Consider the following 26,016-nt stretch of genomic DNA (forward strand, 5'->3'; position numbering starts at 1 on the left):
ATGCTTTACCTAACATAAAGATCTTAAGTCTAATGCACTGGAACACCTAAATCCCTTTGCATCTTAGAATTCCACAATCAGTCTCCATAAGTAATAGCTGAAAATGTGTTGCTGGAAAAGCGCAGCAGGTCAGGCAGCATCCAAGGAGCAGGAGAATCGATATTTCGGGCATGAGCCCTTCTTCAGGAAGCCCTTCTCCTAATCCTTGGATGCTGCCTGACCTGCTGCGCTTTTCCAGCAACACATTTTCAGCTCTGATCTCCAGCATCTGCAGTCCTCACTTTCTCCTCCATAAGTAATACCCTGCTTTGTCGTTCTTCTTGGCAAAATGAACAACTTCACAATTTCCCACATGACCTTCCATCTGCTGAATTTTTGCCCACTCACTATTTATATAAACTATCTGGAATTTTCTCAGGGTGATGAAAGTTCGTTCAGCAGCAATTTATACAAAATGCCATCAGGCTGGCATCACAGAATGTTGCCATTTCTTTTCATCTTTGCCAGAATGAATAAGGAATGAAATAGAGGAGATCCTATATCCCTGAGGTGCAATTACAATCATTAAGGTAATAGCCTTTTGGTGTGTACAGTCATTCCTTAGCCTTATCTCACAAGTCATATATGTGGGAGTAATCCATCCTCTGAGGACAGTGGGGGTTTAGGCAGCCAAAGGGTGCCTGTCACCTTCCTAGCTCCTCATGATCCAGTAGGGGGTTGGGGAAATCAAGAACATCCTTCACTTCCAAAGGCCAGTTGAAACTTTTGACCGGTTAATTAAGGACCTCTTTCTGCTATGACCAGTGCTGTACCTCTGACTATCCGACAGCCTTTAGAGGCAAAATATTCTTTCCCAAAGGGACAGATATCCAAGCATCAGGCAGTTAATTGCCGGATAAGCACAAAATTGTGTTGCAACTCCCAGAACTAGCTATGGCAGAATTGACATGGCTTTCTGGACTGCTGTCATGTAAAAAATGAGGTCTGCAGATGCTGGAGATCACAGCTGAAAATGTGTTGCTGGTTAAACCACAGCAGGTTAGGCAGCATCTCAGGAATAGGGAATTCGACGTTTCGAGCATAAGCCCTTCATCAGGAATGAGAGAGAGTAGCCAAGCAGGCTAAGATAAAAGGTAGGGAGGAGGGACTTGGGGGAGGGGCGATGGAGGTGGGATAGGTGGAAGGATGTCAAGGTGAGGGTGATAGGCCGGAGTGGGGTGGGGGCGGAGAGGTCAGTAAGGAGGGCGGTGCTGAGTTGAGGGAACCGACTGAGACAAGGTGGGGGGAGGGGAAATGAGGAAACTGGAGAAATCTGAATTCATACCTTGTGGTTGGAGGGTTCCCAGGCGGAAGATGAGGCGCTCCTCCTCCAGCCGTCGTGAAGTTATGTTCTGCCGGTGGAGGAGTCCAAGGACCTGCATGTCCTCGGTGGAGTGGGAGGGAGAGTTAAAGTGTTGAGCCACGGGTGGTTGGGTTGGTTGGTCCGGGCGGCCCTGAGGTGTTCTCTGAAGCGTTCCGCAAGTAAGCGGCCTGTCTCCCCAATATAGAGGAGGCCACATCGGGTGCAGCGGATGCAATAGATGATGTGTGTGGAGGTACAGGTGAACTTGTGGCGGATATGGAAGGATCCCTTGGGGCCTTGGAGGGAAGTGAGTGTGGAGGTGTGGGCGCAAGTTTTACATTTCCTGCGGTTGCAGGGGAAGGTGCTGGGGGTGGAGGTTGGGTTGGTGGGGGTGTGGATCTGACGAGGGAGTCACGAAGGGAGTGGTCCTTGCGGAACGCTGATAGGGGAGGGGAGGGAAATATATCCTTGGTGGTGGGGTCCGTTTGGAGGTGGCGGAAATGACGGCGGATGATACGTTGTATGCGGTGGTTGGTGGGGTGGTAGGTGAGAACCAGTGGGGTTCTGTCTTGGTGGCGGTTGGAGGAGCGGGGCTCAAGGGCGGAGGAGCGAGAAGTGGAGGAGATGCGGTGGAGGGCATCGTCGATCACGTCTGGGGGGAATCTGAGGTCCTTGAAGAAGGAGGCCATCTGGGCTGTGCGGTGTTGGAACTGGTCCTCCTGGGAGCAGATGCGGCGGAGACGAAGGAATTGGGACTGCTGTCATGGACAACATCACTGCCATTAAATTCAAAGCCATGTCTGCAACTCATCAGTTCAGAGGAGGTGAGTGCACAAAGGAGGAAGTCATGGAGGTGTGAAATTAAGATGAACTCAGCAATAAAGGGAGTAAAAATAGTAAGTCTTCTGTCAGCCATAGACAGAGTTTTATGTTGACACATGGCTAATGCTGCTGATTCGGTTTGGATAAGCAGCCTCCAGTCCTTTCCTTCAGGAGACAAGCCAGTTGGATGACTAAATCGAGCTATATGAGATATTGCATCTGGGAATAACAGTGAATGCAGAGTGGGATCAGTAATAAATACAGAGGAACCAAGAGGCCTTAGATCCATACCCATAGATGCTTTAATGTGGGTATACAGACAGCACGTGGCTGGGCATGGATGCATATAGGATGCCTACTTGTGTTGTCCGATGCATAACATACGAGAGCTGAGAGATTATGCTGGTATGTGTAAAATATTGGTTAGGTTACTGCTGGATTGCCGCCTGCAGTTCTGGTCACTGCACTGCAGGAAAAATGTGACTACACTAGAGAGAGCACAGAGATGATTCATATGGACATTGCCAGGACTAGAGACTTTTGACTCTGAGTACAGGTTGGATTAAATTATCCACACTGGTGGTCTTTGGGACTGTGTGTCTCAAAGGGTGTTCAGGGCAGAAATCCTCAGGCATTTAAAAATATGAGGAGGGCTGTGGCAATAGAGGGAGGGCCAGCAACTGCAAAGAAGATGAGCTGCAGCACATACAATGTAGCCACATGCTGCTGGAAGTAACAGAGGAGATTGAACACAAGGCAGGTCATAAAAGAAGGCACTGGACTCAGCTGAAGGCCTACAAGGTGAAAGGTTAGCTTTGCCGACATCTCTCAACACAGTGCCTTTATCGGCAGTGAATCTCATGCAGGAGGTCTGTGGCCTCTGTGTCATCCTACAAGAAAACCTGAGGCCAGTGACAGTGAGTTAAGTACCTTTTACCAATACGGCAGACAGTGTCATTGTGGCTGTGGTCATTTTCACTTCCAGATGATGAACCTGCAAGATTTCACAATCTGCAATCCATGACTGAACCAAACATGCAGTAATGATTCCTTTGTACACAACGGAAAGGAACTATGTCAGATTTGAAATGGTTGCTGTCAGTTAACCCCAGCAGATTGTTGATGTCGCCTCCTGAAGTGAAGGACTATATTTTGCGGCAATCAAGGCTTACTCAAAACCGCTAGCTATACAGTCTAACTGCTTCATTCATTAAAGGTGCCACTGTAAGCTGTCACAAATTTATTGCTGGCAAATTCTTACCCATTAATTTGCATTATTCTGTATGTAGACTGATGCCATCTTCACATTAATTGAACACAGCCATTCCTAAATATATATGCAATAGCATTACTATGCAAAGACCTTACAAATGCTCTAGTGCCATCATTTTGGACCTGTGCAAGTGGAAGTATTGAATCTTATTAAAGGAATATTTCCCTGTTCTGAAGAAGAACCATAGCAGGCATTCAGTTCTGAAGAAGAGTCACATCAGACTTCAAATGTTTACTCTGTTTCTCCCCCAACAGATGCTACCAGATCTGACGAGGTTCTCCATCTCTGTATGTGCTTGCTTCAGATTTCCAGCATCAACTATTTTCCTTTTACACTCATTTGTTGTTGCTTCCTTCACACTGGGGAAGTGACAGAAACATTTCTGATCGCAAGCAAGTCTGCTGTCACTTATAGATGCAGCAATGAAGTGATGGAGTTATCATTGATGGTTTGGAAGGATATCATCACATAAAAATTAACTGCGTCACAACTGGAGAGATGCCGTCTCATTGGTAAATATTGGTCAGGCTTCAATAAAGAATAGAAACTCTTTATGAGGCCCCAATATGAACGGTGAGTCTCGGCTAACATTCCCAAACAGGCATGCAAGGCCTGCGGAATTTTTATTTATCTCAGTGACTGACTGAACATTCCAATCTTCCTTTCTCTTCACCTTTACCACTTGTCTGCTCCAAACTCCAACGCCAAAAATGCTGTATTCTGGTTAAGAGAGCGTTTCTCCTGATCCATAGCTTTTTAATTTTCTAATTAAAAATGGGAATAGGCTTCGTCTGTTAATGCAACTCATCGGTTTGTGATTCCTTCCCTCTTTAGGTCATGAAACTTCCTCTATGCTGATGCAGCTGACAGTTTATAAAATTGAGTTAACAGCGATGTTATATATTCTAATTTGATTTTGCTCTCTGCTTTTACAGAGCCAGTTTGAACCTTTATTTAGTTCCATATTGGCAAAAACTTGTTCTGATAGATGTCATAATTGAAGCAGAAAATCAGTGAGGACTTGGTAATACTGTGTGTCTCAGACTCATGGCTGGATCTGAGGTAGGCACCAACCTCTGTTGGAAGTACAATGGTTGGTCAACAGAATATTGCAAGGAAACTATCAATGACATTTGTAGGTGTGGCTCACAGCTCACATCAAATTAGACACAAACAGTCTCCACTGGTCACGTAATGTCAGAGTCATATGGATGAAGACAGTTTTTGCACAAAAGAATTCTTTACTAAAGGATGCATTATTCATAACATAAGTAAATAATGTAAGGTTGATACATACGGAGAACTTTAACTCCATGTCGGAGAGACTGGACACGGCTTGGCTCCACTGAAATGCTTAGCACGGTTTGCCTTCCCTCAATTGTGCACATCTGGCCATCTTGAGCTGCTTGTTTGAACATCGCTATTAGCTGATTGGCGATGATTGTATTCAGGACTGAAATGATTACCATGGGTATAACAAAGGAGAGAAATGCATTCACCTACAAATAAGACAAATGGGTGTAATTAGAAAATAGAAAAAAAAGGCTGCAATAATCAGCAATATAGCTTTGAAATGACCCTGAAAATTGATGGGGTGTGTTCCAAGCTGTTACAATAACAGCTTATATTTATATAGTGTCTTTAGCATAATGAAATTACTCAAGGTGCTTTATAGGAGCATTTTAAAACAAAATATGACACCAAAACACATAAGGAGATATTAAGGTCAGATCATCAAGAACTAATTCAAACAGTTATTTTTTAAGAAAAATGCTAAACAACAAAAGCAAGGTAATGAGGCGGAAAGGTGTAGGAAGATGACTGAAGGCACAGCCACTGTTAGAAGTGATGTGTCTTTCATACTTGTCACAGATTGCTCACAAAAGGCACTTGCAGCAGAGGTACAGATTACATGACAATGACAAATGATCTAAATACTTAAAGCAACAATTATATTTCTCCAAATGTTCCCAACCATTCTCCTAGACTTTTCACAGAAAAAAAGTACAGACATTGCACACGCTATCATTTGCGGTTGCAAGTGACATATGTTGCCCAGCGTACTTAACCACAAGGAAAATGATCATTTATTAACAGAATCACATGTCTCATCAGTTCAACTTCTGACAGTCTCTGCACATACATTGTACATTCATAGTTTATAGAACATCTTCTAACGTGCACTTCCATTTGCTGTTCATCTGGTATCTGCTTTTCCTAAGGTGATGTTCCTTCTTCAGGAAGTTTTGCTCCTATGCAAAGTGCTGTTGCCACAGTAATTGTTGTTACTGATCTATTTTTATTGCTGGGTGATGGGTGGACCTTTGGAACTGATCGTTCTGTACTCTTTGCCAATGGGGAGATCACAGCTTCCTAAACCATCGCCTGCAGTGAACAAACAGCTTTGCCAGTCGTACATAGGTATCTGTAGTTATGGTGGTATATTCAGTAGTTCATGTTCAATGGATATGATTGAGGTGACAACCACTCAACACATGGCCCAGGTTCCCTTTTGGCTGACTTCTGTTGAGAACAATGAATGTTTACACTAAGTGGCTTGCCAGTGTTCAGCTCTGGTGATGACTTGGCTGGTTAATCAAAGCAAAAACTGGGTTTCTGTTATTTCACCTTGATTGGAATGATAATAGGTTTGAGCAGCATTTGAAAGAGAAATCACATTTAACAAAACTGGGGAAACGTCAATTTTCCTGCTCCTCGGATGCTGCCTGACCTGCTGTGCTTTTTCAGCACTACTCTAATCTTGACTCTAATCTTCAGCATCTGCAGTCCTCACTTTTGTCTTTTCAAGAAGGCATGTGACTTAATCCAAGTTATTATCAAAGATCTTGTGAGAAACTACTTAAGTTTTTAACTAAAATAAGTTTTTCAACAAGCTGTTTTTGACCAGTGATGAATGTACAGAAAGGAATGTGGTCTGAAAGGAAATACTTGTGATCTCACTAGTTGAGTACGAAACTTTAAAGTGAAAATAGGAGTGATACTGTATTGGGGTTCAGTGTCTGTAAAGTATATTGCTGGAGAAAGAGCTGAATCTTTCACTTAACTGTTTATGATAAGATTTTTCAATATTATCATTCCTCCGTGTACTGTTCTTTTCCCTTTGTATAATAAACTTATTTTATTAAAGATACATTGGAACCCTCTTGTCAATATATTCAGCGACTGAACACCATTGTAAATAAATAACAAAAGTAAAACTATTTGGTCTATAAGGATAAGCTTCACTCTGGGATTTGATTTGTCCAGTATTACCATCAACAGGGATCATAACATTACCCAAAGAAGGATGCAGATGTTGTTGAGGGAACTTAAGGAAGGTTCACCAGGTTGGGAGATTAGGATCACCTTATGAGACAAAGACGAAAAGGCTGCACCTATACTCTCTACAGTTTTGAAAAAAAATGAGAGGAAATTTCATTAAAGATATAAAATTCTTACAGGGCTCCATAATGTAAGTGCAGGAAGGATGGGTAAGGGTGGGAGGGGTCTAGGACTAAAGGGACACAGTCGTAGTACAAGGTTTAGGCCACTTAAAACATAAACAGAAAAGATGTGAGCAGGAACAGGCTATTCAGTCCCTCAAGCCCGTACTACCATTGTATGAGATCATGGTTGATCTGCCCAGGCCTCAATTTCTCTTTCAAGCCACCTTTCATTACAATGTTTTATGTCTGGCATCTTAACATTGCAGGTTAGTGATCTGCTGACAAATGTGAACAATTTGTAAAGGTAACTATTTAAAATGATCTTAACTTCATGTATTGCTTGTGATTCTTTTCTTAAATATTTTGTTTTAAGCTATCCTATACTCTTTTGAGCATTGCCAATGTTACAAAAATTCTGCCAAAGCTCACAAACAGGAATCAGATTTCAAATCCTTCCCTTAGGATGATATGAAACTCTTCCATTTACTTGGCAGCTAAGTAAAACACTTCAGTCTTTAATCCAGTATGGGATAACAGTACATTTGAAGCACAAATCTGGAGTTAAATCAGCACCAGTCACACTGTGACTAAGGGCAGTCAAGCAGCACGCCAACAGAAGCTGAAATTCAGAATTTTTTGATACTGCCAACTAAGGTAATTGCGGGAGAATTGGCTCTAAATATTAACCCATAGCAATTGTATTGAGAAAAGATAATGCTTCCCTGAAGTGTCATTTCAGATGATGTTAATTGATTGGGTGGGTAAAGGTCAGCAGGTACGGATGAATGGAACAAGTATATCAAGTGCTGTTAATTAGCTTTTCACATCATACTGAGCTTTCCAACAGAGCTCACATCTTCATCAGACCACAGCCAGACTTCAGGGTAAAATTAGGAAACCATTCTTTGCAATACTTTTGCACGGCTGTTTTTGGCATTGTAAAGGTCTAGGTTCAATCTAAGTAAAGGAGGATAATGAAAGAGACATGCAATATATAATCCATTATGTTATGCTGAACTTTTGCAAATAGCTGTTCAATTCAGACCTTTAGGAATGAACCCCAGAAAGGGTATAAAGATTTACTAGACTGACATTATAAGAATATAAGATCATAAGCCATCGGAGCAAACTTAGGCTGCATGAGCCCTTAAACCTGTCCTTCCATGCAATAAGATTATGGCTGATCTCCCCCAGGCTCCAATTCATCTTTCTTACAGCTCCTCATAGCACTCAAGTCCACAACCTTTCAAAAATCTGCCTCCTCTTTAAATACTTTGCGGCCTAACCTCCACAACTCTTTGGGGCAGAGCATTACAGACGATCATGAGCCTCTGGGGAAATTGCTTTCCATCTCAGTTCTAAATGAGTGTCCTCATATTCTGTAATAATATCCCCCAATGCGAAAATCCCCCCATCTTTTCAACATTTACCTTGTCAAGGTATAAACATCTTTTCAACATTTACCTTGTCAAGGCTCCTCAGAATCTTGTATGTTTGAAAAATAAATCACTCCTCATTCCTCTAAACTCTAACAAATAAAGCTCTAAAGCATGTTTAGGAATCATGATCAGTCAACTCCATCATCCCAAGAATTAATCAAGTGTATCTCTTTTGAACTACCTCTAATGCCAGTATAGCCATATTTTTTCTTAAATACATGAACCAAAACTACACACAGTACTCCAGGTATGCCCTACAAACACCCAATACAGGTTCATAAAGACCTCCTTATTTTTAAACTCCAATTCCTATGTAATAAAGGCCAAACTCCATCAGGAATGAAGGGTTTCAGTCATGTAGAGGGGAAAAAAAATAAGCCTTGTTCTTCCTAACCCAGATAATTTTCAGGGAAATTGAATCAAGGTTTTGAAATCAAAAGGGTTTTTCGTAAACTAAGCATTTGAAAATTCTTTTCAGGTGATAAATGGTCAATTACCTTGAAGATATAGATTTGAGATACAAAAGAAAACCAAATGTTCTGGAAATATTTAACAGGTCTAGCAGTTCTGAAGTGTGAATCACTGGTTAAAAAAAATCAATTATCTATCAAATTGATCCTTCATGTGTGAGAGTTGGAGGTCCTGCTTGGTATGTGAATCCTTAGAACTAATCACCTGTTGTGAAGCTACCTGCTGTGAATCTATCATATACAGGCTCTAACAGCTGCAGCTGCATGTCTGAAGGCCCTTGGAGATTGTGAATTCACCAGTAAGCAACGCTTCAACAACAGCTACAGGAACAGAAATTGCTACAAAAGCTCAGCAGGTTTGGCAGCATCTGTGTAGAGAAATCAGACTTAACGTTTTGGGTCCATTGATCTTTCCTTAGACCCTTCCTCTGTTTGTTGTGTGAGGTCCCTTTAAGGTTGACAGGGGATGTGTGTGTGAGCCTCTGAAAGGGAATGTTGGTTGCATGTACCATGGGCAGCACATTCCCAATTCTGCATGGCTATGCAACCATGTAGTTTATAGACAACTTCCATATTCAAGTTGGCATGTTATGCATTAGCATATTTACAACAAAGAGGCACTAATTAGTAGAGGCACTAATTAGTAGTATGAAAATTCAGTATTGCTAAATGAAGATGTTTCATTGAAATTTTTTGTCTTGCATTCTTCAGGAGAATTCAATACGTTATATTGAATATTAGACATAAGATAAAGCAGCAGAAGTAGGCCATTCAGTCCATCTTGTCCTCTACACCATTCAGTATAATCATGATCTGATCATCTTCATTCCATTTCCCTGCTCTATCCTCATAACACTTAATTTCCTGAATCATTATCTCATCCTTGAGTACACATAATAAACCAGTCTCGACAGCCCTCTTCAGTAAAGAATTCCACAGATTCACCACCTTCTAAGAAAAGAAAGTTATTTTAATCTCTGTTTTAAATGTTAAAAATCACAGAATACCAGGTTATTTTTAGTTTTGTCCACCCTAGTCCAACATCAGCACCTCCACTTCCTATCTCAAATGGACATCTCCTTAGTCTGAGATTAGCCATCTGGTTCTCTCCTAGTTTCTACTTCCACTAGAAGAAACCTCTTTGCAACTACCTTGTCAGCCCCCTAAGAATCTTGCATGTTTCAATAAAACCTCCTCTCATTCTGTTAAACGCTAATGAATTCAAAATCAACATACTCAATCTCTCCTCATTAGAAAATCTCTCCAGACCTGAGATCCTTCTCAGACTGCCTCCAATGCCAGTCAATCTTTCCTTGGATTAGGAGACCAAAACTGTTCACTGTATTCCGGGTTTGGTCTGACCAGTGCTTTGTATAATCTTAGCAAGAGCCTCCGTATTTTTCTACTTACATAGTGTTATACATTAGAGGCAACAAGACATGTAGATAAAGTGGTAAGATGGCATTCAGGATATTCTGTTTACTAGTTGATGCAGAAAATATAAAAGCAGGGTGCCTATGATAAAACTAAGTAAAATGCTAGTTGGACCACAGTTCAGAATACTGAGCCACTGTGTTATTGGAAGCATATGACTGCACTAGCGAAGATAGCATTAGAGATTTATAAGGTACTTCAAGTAATGGGAAATTTCAGCTTTTTGGAGAAATTGAATAGACTGGGTTATGTTTCTTAGAGTCGGAAAGATAGCGGGGCAGAATTTAATTGAAGTATATAAAATTAGGTAGAGTGGTTAGTAAGGATCTATTTCCTTTTGCAAAGAGGTCAATGACAAAGGACCATGGATTTAAAAGAATTGGCAATGAATGAGAGAGAATTTGTATAAAATGTATTTTTCTCATTCAAAGGGTGATGGAATGCACTCACTGAAAGGATGGAGGTGATGAAATATTATATAAAATTATCTCTATACTTCAATTTCCAAAATATGCAGGACTAGTTACAGAACCGAGAATTCAAAAATGTATCGGGCTGGACAACTATTTATCAAGTGAACATAGATGATGGGCTGAATGTCTTGCTTCTGTTTCATAACTTTTCTGTTTCTATATTTCCTGCATTCTTACCTCTGTCAGGAGAAAGGACCAAAAAAAGAATCAAAAGTCAGAGCAGCTTTGAGCTATAAATTTAAAAGTCATTCTGGAAATGGAAATCAATTCTCACTGCAGTGGCAATTGTTAGATGGCTACCTGACCTCAGAAAATGTATAATCTCCATCCAAGTTGTGAGCCAATGTAATTTTAAATAATGCCAATTGGTGGTAAGAATGTGACCTCAAACTTAATCATTTCGGTGTCATCAATTATTGTAACTGGAATAAATGAAGGTATTATTTCAAATTTGTGATGGAGCATGAATTTAAAGTGAGCAATATGGTTGGCTTACAATGTATTTGTGCTCAGATCTATACACAGAGTGCAGTTTACAACCATAAATTAGCTTTAAGAATGTTATCATTGAAAAATATATGGTCAAAACAGGTTCTTCTCTCAGTTATTTTAACAGCAGTGCCAATCCATTTACTTTAAATGTGCTAATGGCTCCATTAACAAAATGGTGACAGGAATATGATATGACTTTGTTAAATATTTATAGCACTGCTCTTTGTTTATAATATCATAGTGTGAATTCTGCAGCCTGTTCTAATGTAGAGACAAGCTACACTCAGTCTGTAGTTGTATCAATGATACATAATAGATCAATATGTTGGGAGTCTGTGCAATGAGTCAACATAGATAGCACAGGCATTGCTATTCTAATTATGGGAAATTACAATATACTAATTTCTAAGTTGTGAAGGTTGGTAGGATATAGTACTTGAAGTAAGAAGTATTGCTGTAATTAATATCTGCACCAATTTTAGGGAACTCATAACAAACCAATAAACTCAGCCTTTTAATTTAATGGACTTTATTTAATTTAGTTTATTGACATGGCAAACTGGTCCAAAAGGTGAAGTCACATGGTATCAGAGGTGAGCTGGCATGATGGATAGAATTGGCTTAGTCATAGTAGACACAGGGGAGCAGTGGAAGGATGATTTTTGGAACGGAGAGTTATAACCAGTGATGTTCCACAGGGATCAGTGCTGGGACCTCTGCTGTTCACGCTACATACATGATTTGTAGGAAAATGTAGCTGGTCTAATTATTAAGTTTGTGGACAATACAAAGATTGATGGAGTTGCAGTTAGTGAGGAGGATTGTCAGAGAATAAAGCAGAATATAGATCAATTGGAGGCATGGACAGAAAAATGGCAGATGGAGTTTAGTCCAGATGTGGGCGGCACTGTGGCACAGTGGTTAGCACTGCTGCCTCACAGCGCCGGAGACCCGGGTTCAATTCCCGACTCAGGTGACTGACTGTGTGGAGTTTGCACGTTCTCCCAGTGTCTGCGTGGGTTTCCTCCGGGTGCTCCGGTTTCCTCCCACAGTCCAAAGATGTGCGGGTCAGGTGAATTGGCCATGCTAAATTGCCCGTAGTGTTAGGTAAAGGGTAAATGTAAGGGTATGGGTGGGTTGCGCTTCGGCGGGTCGGTGTGGACTTGTAGGGCCGAAGGGCCTGTTTCCACACTGTAAGTAATCTAATCTAATCTAAAATGTGAGGTGATACATTTTGAAAGGTCACATACAGGTATAACTTATGTAACGAATGGCAGAAGCCTTAGGAGTATTGATATGCAGAGCGATCTGGGTGTGCAGGTCCATAGGTCACTGAAGGCAGATAGACCAGGTAGTTAAAAAGGCCTACTGGCAAGTTTGCCTTCATTGGAAGGGGCATTAAATGTAACAATAGGCAAGTTGCACTGCAGCTTTGTAGAACTTTAGGCCACGCTTAGAATATTGCATACGGTTCTGGTCATCACACCATTAGAAGATTGTGGATACTTTGGAGAGGGTACAGAAAAGGTTTATCAGGGTGTTGCCTGGTATGGGGGATTTTAGCCGTGAAGAAAGGTTGGATAGACTGGGTTTGCTTTCACTGGAAGGCAGGAGGTTAAGGGGCGACCTGACAGAAGTTTATAAGATTGTGAATAGCATGGATAGTTTTTTTTCCAATGTGGAGGAGGATTACTCCTGGACACAGGTTCAAGATGCGAGTAGGGAAGTTTAAAAGAGATGTGCAAAGCACATTTTTCACATAAAGAGTGGTGAGTGCCTGGAACACACTGTCAGAGGAGGGAGTGGAAGCAGACAAGATAGCAGTATTCAAGAAACATCTGGACAAATACATGAATAGGAAGGGAATAAAGGGATGTAGATCCTGTAAGTGAAGATAGTTTTACTGTGAAGAGCAAAATGTGTCAGTGCAGCCTAGGATGACCAAAGGACCTGTTCCTGTGTCGTATTGTGCTCTGTTCTTTTAGATTTAGACTTTTAGATTACTTATAGTGTGGGAACAGGCCCTTTAGCCCAACAAGTCCACACTGACCCTCCGAAGAGCAACCCACCCAGACCCATTCCCCTATAATTACTCCTTCACCTTACATTACGGGCAATTTAGCATGGCCAATTCACCTAACCTGCACATTTTTGGACTGTGGGAGGAAACCAGAACACCCAGAAGAAACCCACGCAGACACGGGGAGAATGTGTAAACTCCGCACAGACAGTTGCCTAAGGCAGGAATTGAACCCAGGTCTCTGGCACTGTTGTTTCTGGAAAACTCAGAAGTTTAAGAAGTATAAATTGGTAACGAAATTAAATTGGTACATCAAACATGCATGATCAGTGCAGAAACAGCAGCAGTCTACAAAAAAAATTGGCAAACTGAGAACTAATATCCACACACAGAAATTGTTGATCTGTTAATGAGATGCTTATGTGTAAGTGAACCTTGAAGTTTACATTTTATGAAGAAGTTCCATTTACCCCCCCTTGTAGGCAGACCTATTGAAATTTGTTATCATCCATTTTGTCATTTAATCTCTTATGCTTTCTACTTTATAACAGACTCTCTCTTTATGTTTTGTCCCTTTCCTTTTTCCACCTCTGTACTTTGTGAATCCCATTACATCTCCAAACTTTTCAAGTTCTGATAAAAGGTCATTGAACAGAAACATAAGCTGTTTTGCTGTTTCTTCCAGCACAGAAGCTAGCTGACCTGCTGAGTATTTTCAGCAGTTTGTTTTATTTCAGATTTACAACATACATGCTATTTTTCTATATTACTTTCAAATGTCTGCCTGCAATGATATTTAAAAACAAGAGCTTACTCTGCACAAATGATGCTACTACTTGCAATATAGCACAACAGCCAAGATGAATATAAAATGCATTGCTACAAAGAATAACTATCTTCAAAAGGAACCTGAGTGTCATATATATTAGATTGGATGCAAATGGTATTATCATTGTTCATGATATCAGATGAGCTTTCCTTTTGGGTTACAGTCTTGTAATACAACCATCATAAATGTTATGTCACATTCCCTATAGAGATTGATTATAATTTTAAAAGGGAAGAATTTTTCAATGACTAATGAAAATAATCAGATGACAAGATTTTATATTAAAACTTTTATTGTAGCAAACAAAATAAAATCAATGGAGATCAATCATTTCTTAGCAGCAATTAATATACCAAACTGAAACTCTGCCCAACATTATATGTTTTATAAGGGGACCATAAATTAGTCCTATCAGTGATTTATTTTTGCTTTTGCTATTTCCAATTTATCTCATTCTGATTCCGCCTTGTGATCTTCTGAGGTTAAGCCTTTTTGCACCAAGGTTCTAATCACATTTTTTATTACCAAGGCTACTCCTCTTTTGCCATTAGGTTGAGTACCACTATATAATCAGGCAAGTTACATCAACAAATTGATTTCTATCAAAATACTTGCATTGGAGAGGAACTTTCAAGGAATTCATTATGCCAAAATTATTCATCAGGAATTAAAACTTTTAAACAGCTTTAAGACACAGTGTCTAGTCAATTACAATTTGCTTAGTTCAAATGTCCCCACATGTCATACTGAAGGCTGCACAAAGCTATACCTGAACTATTCTGTCCTGTTCTGGTTACCATGGCATCAGGAGAGCACAGACTTTAAAGGTAGTATGCAGAACAGCAATAAGATTGATCCCCTGTGGTACAGTGATGAGTTATAAGGAATAATGACAAAATGGAGTTTTCTTGCTTCAGGAAACACACAAGAGATATGTTAAATATTTAATATGTACCTCATGTACAGGACAGGGAAACCTGCAGACCAATATTTTCAGAATCACTTAAGCAACGGGAAAAGAAAATGCAGACCATTGAGGCCAATTTTACAGCGAAAGTCATCTAGTTTTTCTTTACACAGAGGGTGATGTCCAGAAGACTGGTTGGGAACAGATTATTGGAATCATAGAAAAAACAGGCAATGTATTAGAAGGATGATAGATTTGATGTTACATGTGGCTGAAAGACTAGGGCCAAATCTTCTTTTGAGACATTAGTTGACAAAAAGCCTTTTTTTTTTAGATTACTTACAGTGTGGAAACAAGCCCTTCGGCTCAACAAGTCCACAACGACCCGCAACCCACCCATTCCCCTACATTTACCTAACACTACGGACAATTTAGCCTGGCCAATTCACCTGACCTGCACATCTTTGGACTGTGGGAGGAAACCGGAGCACCCAGACACGGGGAGAATGTGCAAACTCCACACAGTCAGTCGCCTGAGTCGGGAACTGAACCCGGGTCTCTAGCATTGTGAGGCAGCAGTGCTAACCACTGTGCCACCGTGCCTTTGTAATGTGCAATTTCGTGTACAGACTTTGATCTTCCACGAACTGAAATGTCAGGTCGCTGTGGCACTGTGGAAGGCTTTGGATAAACAAATCCCTTTCAATAACACACAACATTTCTCATAATATTGTCCCCAGGAACTGTGTCAGCATTTTTGTGATTACAATAAACAAGATACTTGATGCCCAATTTTGTAATTTAGAAACTAAGATCAACTCTAAGAGTGGCTTAGTAGTCTATCCATATCTTGAGCAACTGATGAGTACACAAGTATTTAAACACCAATATTTATATCATCAGAAGAGTTCTTCAGCAACAGCCAGACTTTTAATAAATATCATAATGCATCTAAAGAATACAGAATTGCAGCAACAGCCAAAATCCAGCAACAAGCATGACGGTGGTTGTTAATCCCTTTAGTTAATCCTTAGTCCTGTCCGGGAGCAAAGGGAGACAGAGTGGAGGTGACAATGGAGACCAGGAGGTTGTCTGGAAGGTAAGGACTTAGTATATATTTGGGCAGCAGCTAAACCTGAGATACTACATGTGTAGTGTCTCCCTTCCCCACCCTCCTCAAACCAGAACAAAAGGACTCTGTAAGGTAAGTTTTTTTTTCTTTTCTTTCATATATTTAAGTGCATTGTTTGGTTTTCATTAGTAAGCTAAGGCTTACAATAGCAGAGTACCTCAGACCCGTGGCTTGTGCCTCTTGCTTGATATGGGAGCTCAGGGACGTGGCTGACGTCCCTGACTCTTACACTTGCAAGGAGTGTGTCCAGCTGCAGCTGTTGTTTTACCGCATGACAGCTCTGGAGCTGCAGATGGACTCACTGTGGAGCATCCGTGATGCTGAGGAGGTCGTGGGTAGCATATTTAGTGAATTGGTCACACCGCAGGTTAGGATGGGTGAGGGAAACAGTGAATGGGTGACCAAAAGGCAGAGAAAGAGTAGGAAGGCAGTACAAGTGTCCCCTGTGGTCATCTCCCTCTAAAATAGGAATAGTGTTTTGGATACTGTTGGGGAGATGGCTCACCAGGGGAAGGCAGCAGTTGCCAGGATTGTGGCACCACGGTAGGCACTGCTGTTCAGAAGGGTGGGAAAAAGACTTGTGGGGGATAGTCATAGGGGATTCTATTGTAATGGGAGTAGATAGGTGGTTCTGTGGTCGAAAATGTGACTCCCGGATGGAATTTTGCCTCACAGGTACTCAAGTCAGGGATGTCACCGATGGGCTGCAGAGCATTCTGAAAGGGGAGGGTGAACAGCCAGTTGTCGTGGTGCACATAGTAAAAAAATAGATGAGGTCCTGAAAGCTGAATTCAAGCAGCTAGGAGAGAAGTTAAAGAGGAGGATCTCAAAGGTAGTGATCTCAGGATTGCTACAAGTGCTACATGCTAGCCAGGGTAGAAATGAAAGAATAGACAGGATGAACACGTGGCTTGAAGGAAGTTGTATGAGGGAGGGGTTCAGGTACTGGGGAAGGTGGGACTAACCAGACTGGAATGAATGGACTTGGGGGAATTTTTGCTACTGCTGTTGGGGAGGGTTTAAACTAATGTGGTAGGGGGCTGGGAATCAGAGGAGAAGACTAATAGACAGTGAGATGGAAACTAGAGTCTGTAAGGATCATGAAGTTAGTATTACCAAGAGGAAGAGTAGGCAGAGAACAGATGAAAACAAAAGAAGTAATGGCCTGAAGTGCATATAATTTTAATGCAAGGAGTATATGAATAGAGTCATAGAGATGGACGGCACTGAAACAGACCCTTCAGTCCAACCCGTCCATGCCGACCAGATATCCCAATCCAATCTAGTCCCACTTGCCAGCACCTGGCTCATATCCCTCCAAACTCTTCCTATTCATATACCCATCCGATTGCCTCTTAAATGTTGCAATTGTAACAGCCTCCACCACAACCTCTGGCAGCTCGTTCCATACATGTACCATGGTCTGCGTGAAGATGTTGCCCCTTAGGTCTCTTTTATATCTTTCCCCTCTCACCCTAAACCTATGCCCTCTAGTTCTGGACTGCCCGACCCCTGGGAAAAGACTTTGCCTATTTACCCTATCCATGCCCCTCATAATTTTGTAAACCTCTATAAGGTCACCCCTAAGCCTCTGATGCTCCAGGAAAAACAGCCCCAGCCTGTTCAGCCTCTCCCTATAGCTCAAATCCTCCAACCCCGGCAACATCCTTGTAAATCTTTTCTGAACCCTTTCAAGTTTCACAACATCTTTCCGATAGGAAGGAGACCAGAATTGCACACAATATTCCAACAGTGGTCTAACTAATGTCCTGTACAGCTGCAACATGACCTCTCAACTCCTGTACTCAGTACTCTGACCAATAAAGGAAAGCATACAAATGCCTTCTTCACTAGCCTATCTACCTGCAACTCCACTTTCAAGGAGCTATGAACCTGCACTCCAAGGACTCTTTGTTCAGCCACACTCCCTAGGACCTTACCATTAAGTGTATAAGTCCTGCTAAGATTTGCTTTCCTAAAATGCAGCACTTCGCATTTATCTGAATTAAACTCCATCTGCCACTTCTTAGTCCATTGGCCCATCTGGTCCAGATCCTGTTGTAATCTGAGGTAACCCTGTTCACTGTCCACTACACCTCCAATTTTGGTGTCATCTGCAAACTTACTAACTGTACCTCTTACGCTCGCAATCAAATCATTTGTGTAAATGACAAAAAGTAGAGGACCCGGCACCGATCCTTGTGGCACTCCACTGGTCTCAGGCCTCCAGTCTGAAAAGCAACCCTCCACCACCACCCTCTGTCTTCCAACTTTGAGCCAGTTTTGTATCCAAATGGCAAGTTCTTCCTGTGTTCCATGAGATGTAACCTTGCACATCAGTCTCCCATGGGGAACCTTGTCGAACGCCTTTCTGAAGTCCACATAGATCACATCTACTGCTCTGCCCTCATCAATCTTCTTTGTTACTTCCTCAAAAAACTCAGTCAAGTTTGTGAGACATAATTTCCCATGCACAAAGCCATGTTGACTATCCCGAATCAGTCCTTGTCTTTCCAAATATATGTACATCCTGTCCCTCAGGATTCCCTCCAGCAACTTGCCCACCACCGAGGTCAAGCTCACCAGTCTATATTTCCCTGGCTTATCCTTCCCATTCTTCTTAAACAGTGGTACCATGTTTGCCAACCTCCAGTCTTCCGGCACCTCACCTGTGACTATCGACGATACAAATATCTCAGCAAGAGGCAGATGAGCTTAGGGCTTAGATTGGTGCCTGGGAGTATGACATTATTGTGATCACAAGACTTGGTTGAAGGAAGGACATGATTGGCATCTAAATGTTCCAGGATATAGATGCTTCAGACAGGACAGGCAGGGAAGTAAACAGGGGGAGGAATTGCATTGCTGGTCAGGGATGATATCACAGCTGTGCTAAAGGAGGACACTATGGAGGGCTTGAGCAGTGAGGCATTGTGGGTAGAGAAATAAGAAGGGTGCAGTTACATTGTTGGGGCTGTATTACAGGCCTCCCAACAGTGAGGTAAACAGATTATGGAAAGATGTAGAGGCAATAGGGTGGTGGTGATGAGAGATTTTAATTTTCCCAACATTGACTGAGATACACTTAGTGTCAGAGGTCTGGACGGGCAGAATTTGTAAGGAGAGTCCAGGAAAGTTTTCTAGAGCAGTATGTCAATAGTCCGACGAGGGAAGGAGTCAAATTGGACCTAGTGTTGGAGAATGAGCCAGGCCAGGTGGTAGAAGTTGCAGTGGGGGATTTCTTTGGGATTAGTGACCACAATTCTGTAAGTCTACGAATTCTCGTAAACAAAGACGAGAATGGTCCTAAGGGAAGAGTACTAAACTGGGCCAAGGCTAATGGTATCAAAATTAGGCAGGAGCTGGGAAATATGGATTGGGACCAGCTATTGAAAGGGAAGTCCACATTTGATATGTGGGAGACTTTCAAAGGTAGTTTGAAGGTAGTGAAGGATAGGATGTCCCTTTGAAAACAAGGAATAGGAAAGGCAAGATTTGTGAACGGTGGATGACAGGCGAAATCATGCGACTAGCCAAGTGGAAAAGGGAAGTGGATGTAAGGTACAAGCAGCTAAGAACAGAACAGGCCTTGGCGCAATATCAGGAGAGTAGGACCAATCTTCAGCACGGAATCAAACGGGCTAAAAGGGGTCATGAAATAATTCTAGTGAGCAGTATTAAGGAGAGTCCCAAGGCATTTTATGCATATATAAGAAGCAAGAGGGTAACTAGAGAAGGGGTTGGTCCACTAAAGGAGAAGGAAGGAAAATTGTATGTCAAACCTGAGAAAATGGGTGAGATTCTCAATGATTACTTGTGTTCAATGAGGAGAGGGATGTGATGAATGTTGAGATTAGAGATAGAAGTTTGTTTACTCTGGATCATGTTGACATAAGGAAGGAGGACATGTTGGGTAGGCTAAAGGATATTAAGGTGGATAAATCCGCAGGACCTGATAGGATCTATCCCAGGTTGCTGAGGGAGGTGAGAGAGGAAATAGTTGGGGCCCTGACAGATATCTTTGTAGCATCCTTAAACACAGGTGAGGTGCCAGAAGACTGGAGGGTTGCTAATATTGTCCCCCTGTACAAGAAGGGTAGTAGGGATATTCCAGGTAACTACACACCAGTGAGCCTGACGTCAGTAGCGGGAAAGTTGTCATGTAGGTAGTAAGGATAAAATCTATTTATATTTGGAAAAGAATAGGCTTATCAGTGATAGGCAACATGGTTTTGTGCGGGAGAGATCGTGCCGTACCAACTTAATAGAGGTCTTTGAGCAAGTGACCAAGTTGGAAGATGAATGAAGGGCTGTAGATGTCATGTACATGGACTTTAGTAAGACGTTTGATAAGGTTCTCCAAGGTAAACTAATGGAGAAAGTGAAATCACTTGGTGTGCAGGGTGTTGTAGCTAGGTGGATAAAGAACTGGTTGAGCAACATGAGACAGAGAGTAGTGTTTGGGAAGTTCTCAAAATGGAGAAAGGTGACCAGTGGTGCTGTAACAAGGACAGAATGCCCCTGGTGCTCACATTCCACCCTACAAACCTTCGCATAAACCAAATAATCTGCTGACATTTCCGCCATCTCCAAAAAGACCCCACCACCAGGGATATATTTCCCTCCCCACCTCTTTCCGCCTTCCGCAAAGATTGTTCCCTGTGTGACTACCTGGTCAGGTCCACGCCCCCCTACAATCCACCCTCCCATCCTGGCACTTTCCCCTGCCACCGCAGGAACTGTAAACCCTGTGCCCACACCTCCTCCCTCACCTCTATCCAAGGCCCTAAAGGAGCCTTCCACATCCATCAAAGTTTTACCTGCACATCCACTAATATCATTTATTGTATCCGTTGCTCCCAAGGCGGTCTCCTCTACATTGGGGAGACTGGGCGATTCCTAGCAAAGCGCTTTAGGGAACATCTCTGGGACACCCACACCAATCAATCACACCGCCCTATGGCCCAACATTTCAACTCCCCCTCCCACTCTGCCAAAGACATGGAGTCCTGGGCCTCCTTCACCGCTGCTCCCTCACTACCAGACACCTGGAGGAAGAATGCCTCATCTTCTGCCTCGGAACACTTCAACCCCAGGGCATCAATGTGGACTTCAACAGTTTCCTCATTTGCCCTTCCCCACCTTATCCTAGTTCCTAACTTCCAGCTCAGCACTGTCCCCATGACTTGTCTGGACTTGCCCTACCTGCCTGTCTCCTTTTCCACCTATCCACTCCACCCTCTCCTCCCTGACCTATCACCTTCATCCCTTCCCCCACTCACCCATTGTGCTCTATGCTGCTTTCTCCCCACCCCCACCCTCCTCTAGCTTATCTCTCCACACTTCAGGCTCACTGCCTTCATTCCTGATGAAGGGCTTTTGCCCGAAACATTGATTTTGCTGCACTTTGGATGCTGCCTGAACTGCTGTGCTCTTCCAGCACCACTAATCCAGAAGTGTTCCACAGTGATCAGTGTTGGTGCCATTGTTGTTTGTATTATACATTAATGATCTGGAAGAGGGCATTGCTGGTCTGACCAGTAAGTTTGCAGATGACAAGAAGGTTGATGGAGTAGCAGAAAGCATAGGGGACTGTCAAAGAATACAGGAGAATATAGATAGACTGGAGAGTTGGGCGGAGAAGTGGCAGATGGAGTTCAATCCAGGTAAATGTGAGGTGATGCATTTTGGTAAATCTAGTTCTATACTGTAAACGGAAGAGCCTCGGGTAAAGTTAATGAGCAAAGAGAGATCTGGGAGTTCAGGTCCATTGTACCCTGAAGATGGCTGCACAGGTGGATAGAATGGTCAAGAAGGCATTGGGTAGGCTTTCCTTCATTGAACGGGGTAGAAGTGAGGACTGCAGATGCTGGAGATCAGAGCTAAAAATGTGTTGCTGGAAAAGCGCAGCAGGTCAGGCAGCATCCAAGGAGCAGGAGAATCGACGTTTCAGGCATGAGCCCTCCTTCAGGCTTCCTGAAGAAGGGTTCATGCCAGAAATGTTGATTCTTCTGCTCCTTGGTTGCTGCCTGACCTGCTGCGCTTTTCTAGCAACAAATTTCAGCCCTTCATCAGACGGGGTATTGAGTATAAGAGCTGGCAGGTCATGTTAAAATGGTACAAGACTTTGGTTCAGCAGCATTTAGAGAGGTTGAGTAGGTTCGGACTGTTTTCATTAGAAAAAAGGAGGTTGAGGGGGTACTTGATTGAGGTCTACAAAATCATGATGGGTATGGACAGGGTGGATAGAGACAAGCTTTTTCCCAGGGTGTGGGATTCAATAACGAGTGGTCTGGCATTCAAGGTGAGAGGTGAAAAGTTTAAGGGGCATACAAATGGAAACGACTTTACACAGAGGGTGGTAGGGGCCTGGAATGCATTGCCAGCAGAAATAGTAGAGGCAGGCATGGTAGATTCATTTAAGGTGTGTCTGGACAGATGTATGAGTAGGTGGGGAGCAGAGGGATATAGATGCTGAGGGATTGTTTCGACAGTGGACTTGGATCGGCTCAGGCTTGGAGGGCTGAAGAGCATGCTCCTGGGCTGTACATTTTCTTTGTTCTTATAATCCTGATCACTTTAGATAATGTTGGTGGGCTTGGAGGTTTCACAATACCAAATGAACACATCAGAATGAGACTTTGAGAGCACAGCCTGGAAAATGGCAGCTCTGGTGCCAAATCAGCATTGCACTTTGACTAATGCCATGATTTATCTTCTGTGCATATCTCTGATAGACGTTGGCTGAGTCATTTATTAAAGCAACATCTGGTGTTTTTGTGTCAGAAGGGTACACACGCATCACCAATATCACTTTGACACATTAAAGAACCTGAGAGTGCCTGAACAATGGACATTACATTTTCATCCCTTCCACATCTTGGTGAGTACATCATCACATCATGCACAAAACATCTCAGCTTTCTCCATAGTGACATCATGTGTCTTCTCAAAACGCCACGGCCATCCTACACATGTGGTGAATGTCAGCTGTCTGCTCACCCACCAGCCAAGTGCAATCCCCTACAAGCAGCAAGCTGGCAATATTACAGGAGGCATGACTAAATGATCTACTTCAGCACAGATTCATGTGCACTGCGCAGGCAACTTGATAAAGAGATGTTAAAAAAAACAGTTAAATGGAACTACTGAATTTTGGGCAGCATTCATTTAATAAAAGTGCAGCATTTGTTGCATTTGCCTTCTTTGTTCCACAGAATCAAAGCTCTACACAAAACTAGAGTAAATTCCCTAGAGTGTGGAAACAGGCCCTTTGGCCCAACCAGTCCACACTGACCCTCCGAAGCGTAACCCACCCAGACCCATTTCCCCTCTGACTAATGCACCTAACACTATGGGCAATTTAGCATGGCCAATTCACCTAACTTGCACATCATTGGATTGTGGGAGGAAACCGAAGCAAATCCATGCAGACACGGGGAGAATGTGCAAACTCCACACAGACAGTCACCTGAGGCTAGAATCGAACATGGGACCCTAGTGCTGTGAGGCAGCAGTGCTAACTGCTGAGCCACCGTGCCGCCCTAAATTAAATTTAGGATTTTGATGTTCACATGCAATTGTGTACTGCAAAAGTGCTCATCTATCTCTATGTACCTGACATGAATATGAGAAATGTATAAGGAAGAAAGGAATTCTGTGTCCATGTAACCAGTAAAGAAGAGAAACTCCAGAAATAAAAATGGAAAGGATAGCCTTGGAATTCTTGGCAATGAGAAATATCTGACTACTTTCAACCAGATTGTCAAAGCCGTTAACTTCTTCATTTCATATTATTGTCGGGAAAACTGCACTCTTTGGGGTAGTTTTTGCTTTACATCCTCAACAGGCAGTAATCGAGTTGAGTGACTGTCTGCCCTTTGTAGAATGCTGTTCATTCCACTTCATGTTGAAACAACAAACATCAAAGACCAACATGCTCGAAAGGCATAATAGAACAAACTGTTCAGTTATTCATGTAACCTCTCATACTCACACTTTTCACAAGTTTTCATAATTAGCTGTGCAGATTGTATTCCTGAAGAGAGGTTGATTCAGCAAGCTGTGTTAGTTAAACATTTGATTCCAATAAAAGATCTTGAAGTAATCAACAGCATAGTTTATGACTGCACTTTTATGAAAGATTCTCTGGTAGAAATGTAAGGACTTGTATTCTGATGCAAACTTTCTAAAGACACATAATTATTAAGAATTACTTTGTAAGCTATGATTTATTCCTGTAACTGAGTATAGGAAGCAAATTTTGATTCATTTTAAAGATAACAGTCAGAAATAAGGGTAAATCATGGCAAAAAAAAATCAATCCTTTCTCTTTGAAGTTAACTAATTCAAAGTATCATACAATTCATCTTTTCAATACTAAACTGCGATTATATAATTGCAACAAAGTACTGCAGATCCTGGAAATTTGATTTTGTTTTAAAATTCTGGTAAAACTCAGTCGGTTTGTATAGAAATTGAGTTAACGTTTTAGGTCGAGTGATCTTTCATCAGGACCACATTGAAAGCTGGAATAACTCCTGCTTTCGATAGACGTGTCTTTAAGGAAATCACTAATCATCAAAGAAAGACAATTCGGAAACCAACGCCAAAGTAGGGAAAGGGGAAAGATCACAGGGACAATCTATTCTTGGCCTGGGTATGAGTTCGAGTAAAAAATGAGGTCTGCAGATGCTGGAGATCACAGCTGAAAATGTGTTGCTGGTCAAAGCACAGCAGGCCAGGCAGCATCTCAAGAATAGAGAATTCGACGTTTCGAGCATAAGCCCTTCATCAGGAAGGGCTTATGCTCGAAACGTCGAATTCTCTATTCCTGAGATGCTGTCTGGCCTGCTGTGCTTTGACCAGCAACACATTTTCAGCTGGGTATGAGTTCGACTGGTTTGCTGTGAGTTTATAGTGGCGGTCAGTGCAGGCGTGTACACTAGCAGCTGCTCACCTGGATCACTGTTTTGACAGTCGATTCCTCCACAATAGTGGTACAGATCAAATCATTTGGGTCTGGGACGGTGGTGGCGTATTTTTCACCCATGGTGAATATCATCGGAATGGCCAGCAGGAATGAGAGCAGCCAGATCACGGAGATGAGCTTCTTGGTGCGGCTGGTGGACATCAGGGTCTTGGCTTTGAACGGGTGACAGATAGCCAGGTAGCGCTCGATACTCAGGCTGGCGATGTTGAACGCCGTGGCGTAGGTACAGGCGTCCCGGAGGAAATAGTAACCCCGGCACACGGCGTCCCCGAAAGCCCAGGGGTGGTGCACCCAGATGAAGTTGTAGAGCTCGATGGGCATGCACAGTAACAGGGTGAGGAGGTCCGAGAAAGCGAGGCTGGCCAGGTGGTAGTGCACGGTGCTCTGTAAGTTCTGCAAAGTCTTCTTCCGGACCAGGGTGTGCATCGTGATCGAGTTTCCCAACGAGCCCAGGAAGAAGAGGCCGAGGTAGAGCAGAGTGATGACCACCTTGGAGTAGATGTCAGTATTCACGTCCAGGTCGCTGCCCCCGGCTCCTCGCTCCTCCTGGCTCACATTCCTGTTGCCAAATCCCGGCGGGAGGACAGCGTGCTTCTCCAAAGTGGAGTTTAACTGAAGGCTCATTTTCAGTGTGTGTGTGTGTGTGTGAGAGAGGCTGGGCTGCAACCCGGGAGCTGAGTGAGTGCTCAGTCTGATGCCAGGGCTGCTGGCGAATGGAGCAGGGGCTTTTATAGCTCGGTTGCCCCTGGAGTACCTTTCTCGGAAGGTGACGCACTGAGCGGAGGAGCTGCTCCAGAAGAAACGACAAAACAGCTCAGACGCTGCGCTATCTAGCAGAGTACATGAGCTGGAATCTATATTGGTTCCAAGCTCTAACCGACTTGGATGGGACGAGGAATCAGTCTGGGAAGTGCGGACTATCTGATCTTGGGTTTGATGTGGGAA

General features: G+C 42.7%; 1 protein-coding gene across 1 annotated transcript in view; it reads right to left on the bottom strand.

Annotated features, from left to right (window-relative positions):
- Nucleotides 1-25,695, bottom strand: part of ntsr1 (neurotensin receptor 1 (high affinity)) — a 51,125-nt gene extending 25,430 nt beyond the window's left edge. Inside the window, exons 1-2 of the mRNA XM_060835923.1 lie at nt 25,039-25,695; nt 4,735-4,936 (exon numbers count right to left, since the gene is read on the bottom strand). Of these exons, the coding sequence (XP_060691906.1) occupies nt 4,735-4,936; nt 25,039-25,695 (859 nt within the window). The remainder of the gene's footprint in view (nt 1-4,734; nt 4,937-25,038) is intronic.
- Between the last annotated feature and the right edge of the window lie 321 nt (nt 25,696-26,016).

Source organism: Hemiscyllium ocellatum, chromosome 15 (genome assembly GCF_020745735.1).
Source record: "Hemiscyllium ocellatum isolate sHemOce1 chromosome 15, sHemOce1.pat.X.cur, whole genome shotgun sequence".
Lineage (NCBI taxonomy): Eukaryota > Metazoa > Chordata > Chondrichthyes > Orectolobiformes > Hemiscylliidae > Hemiscyllium > Hemiscyllium ocellatum.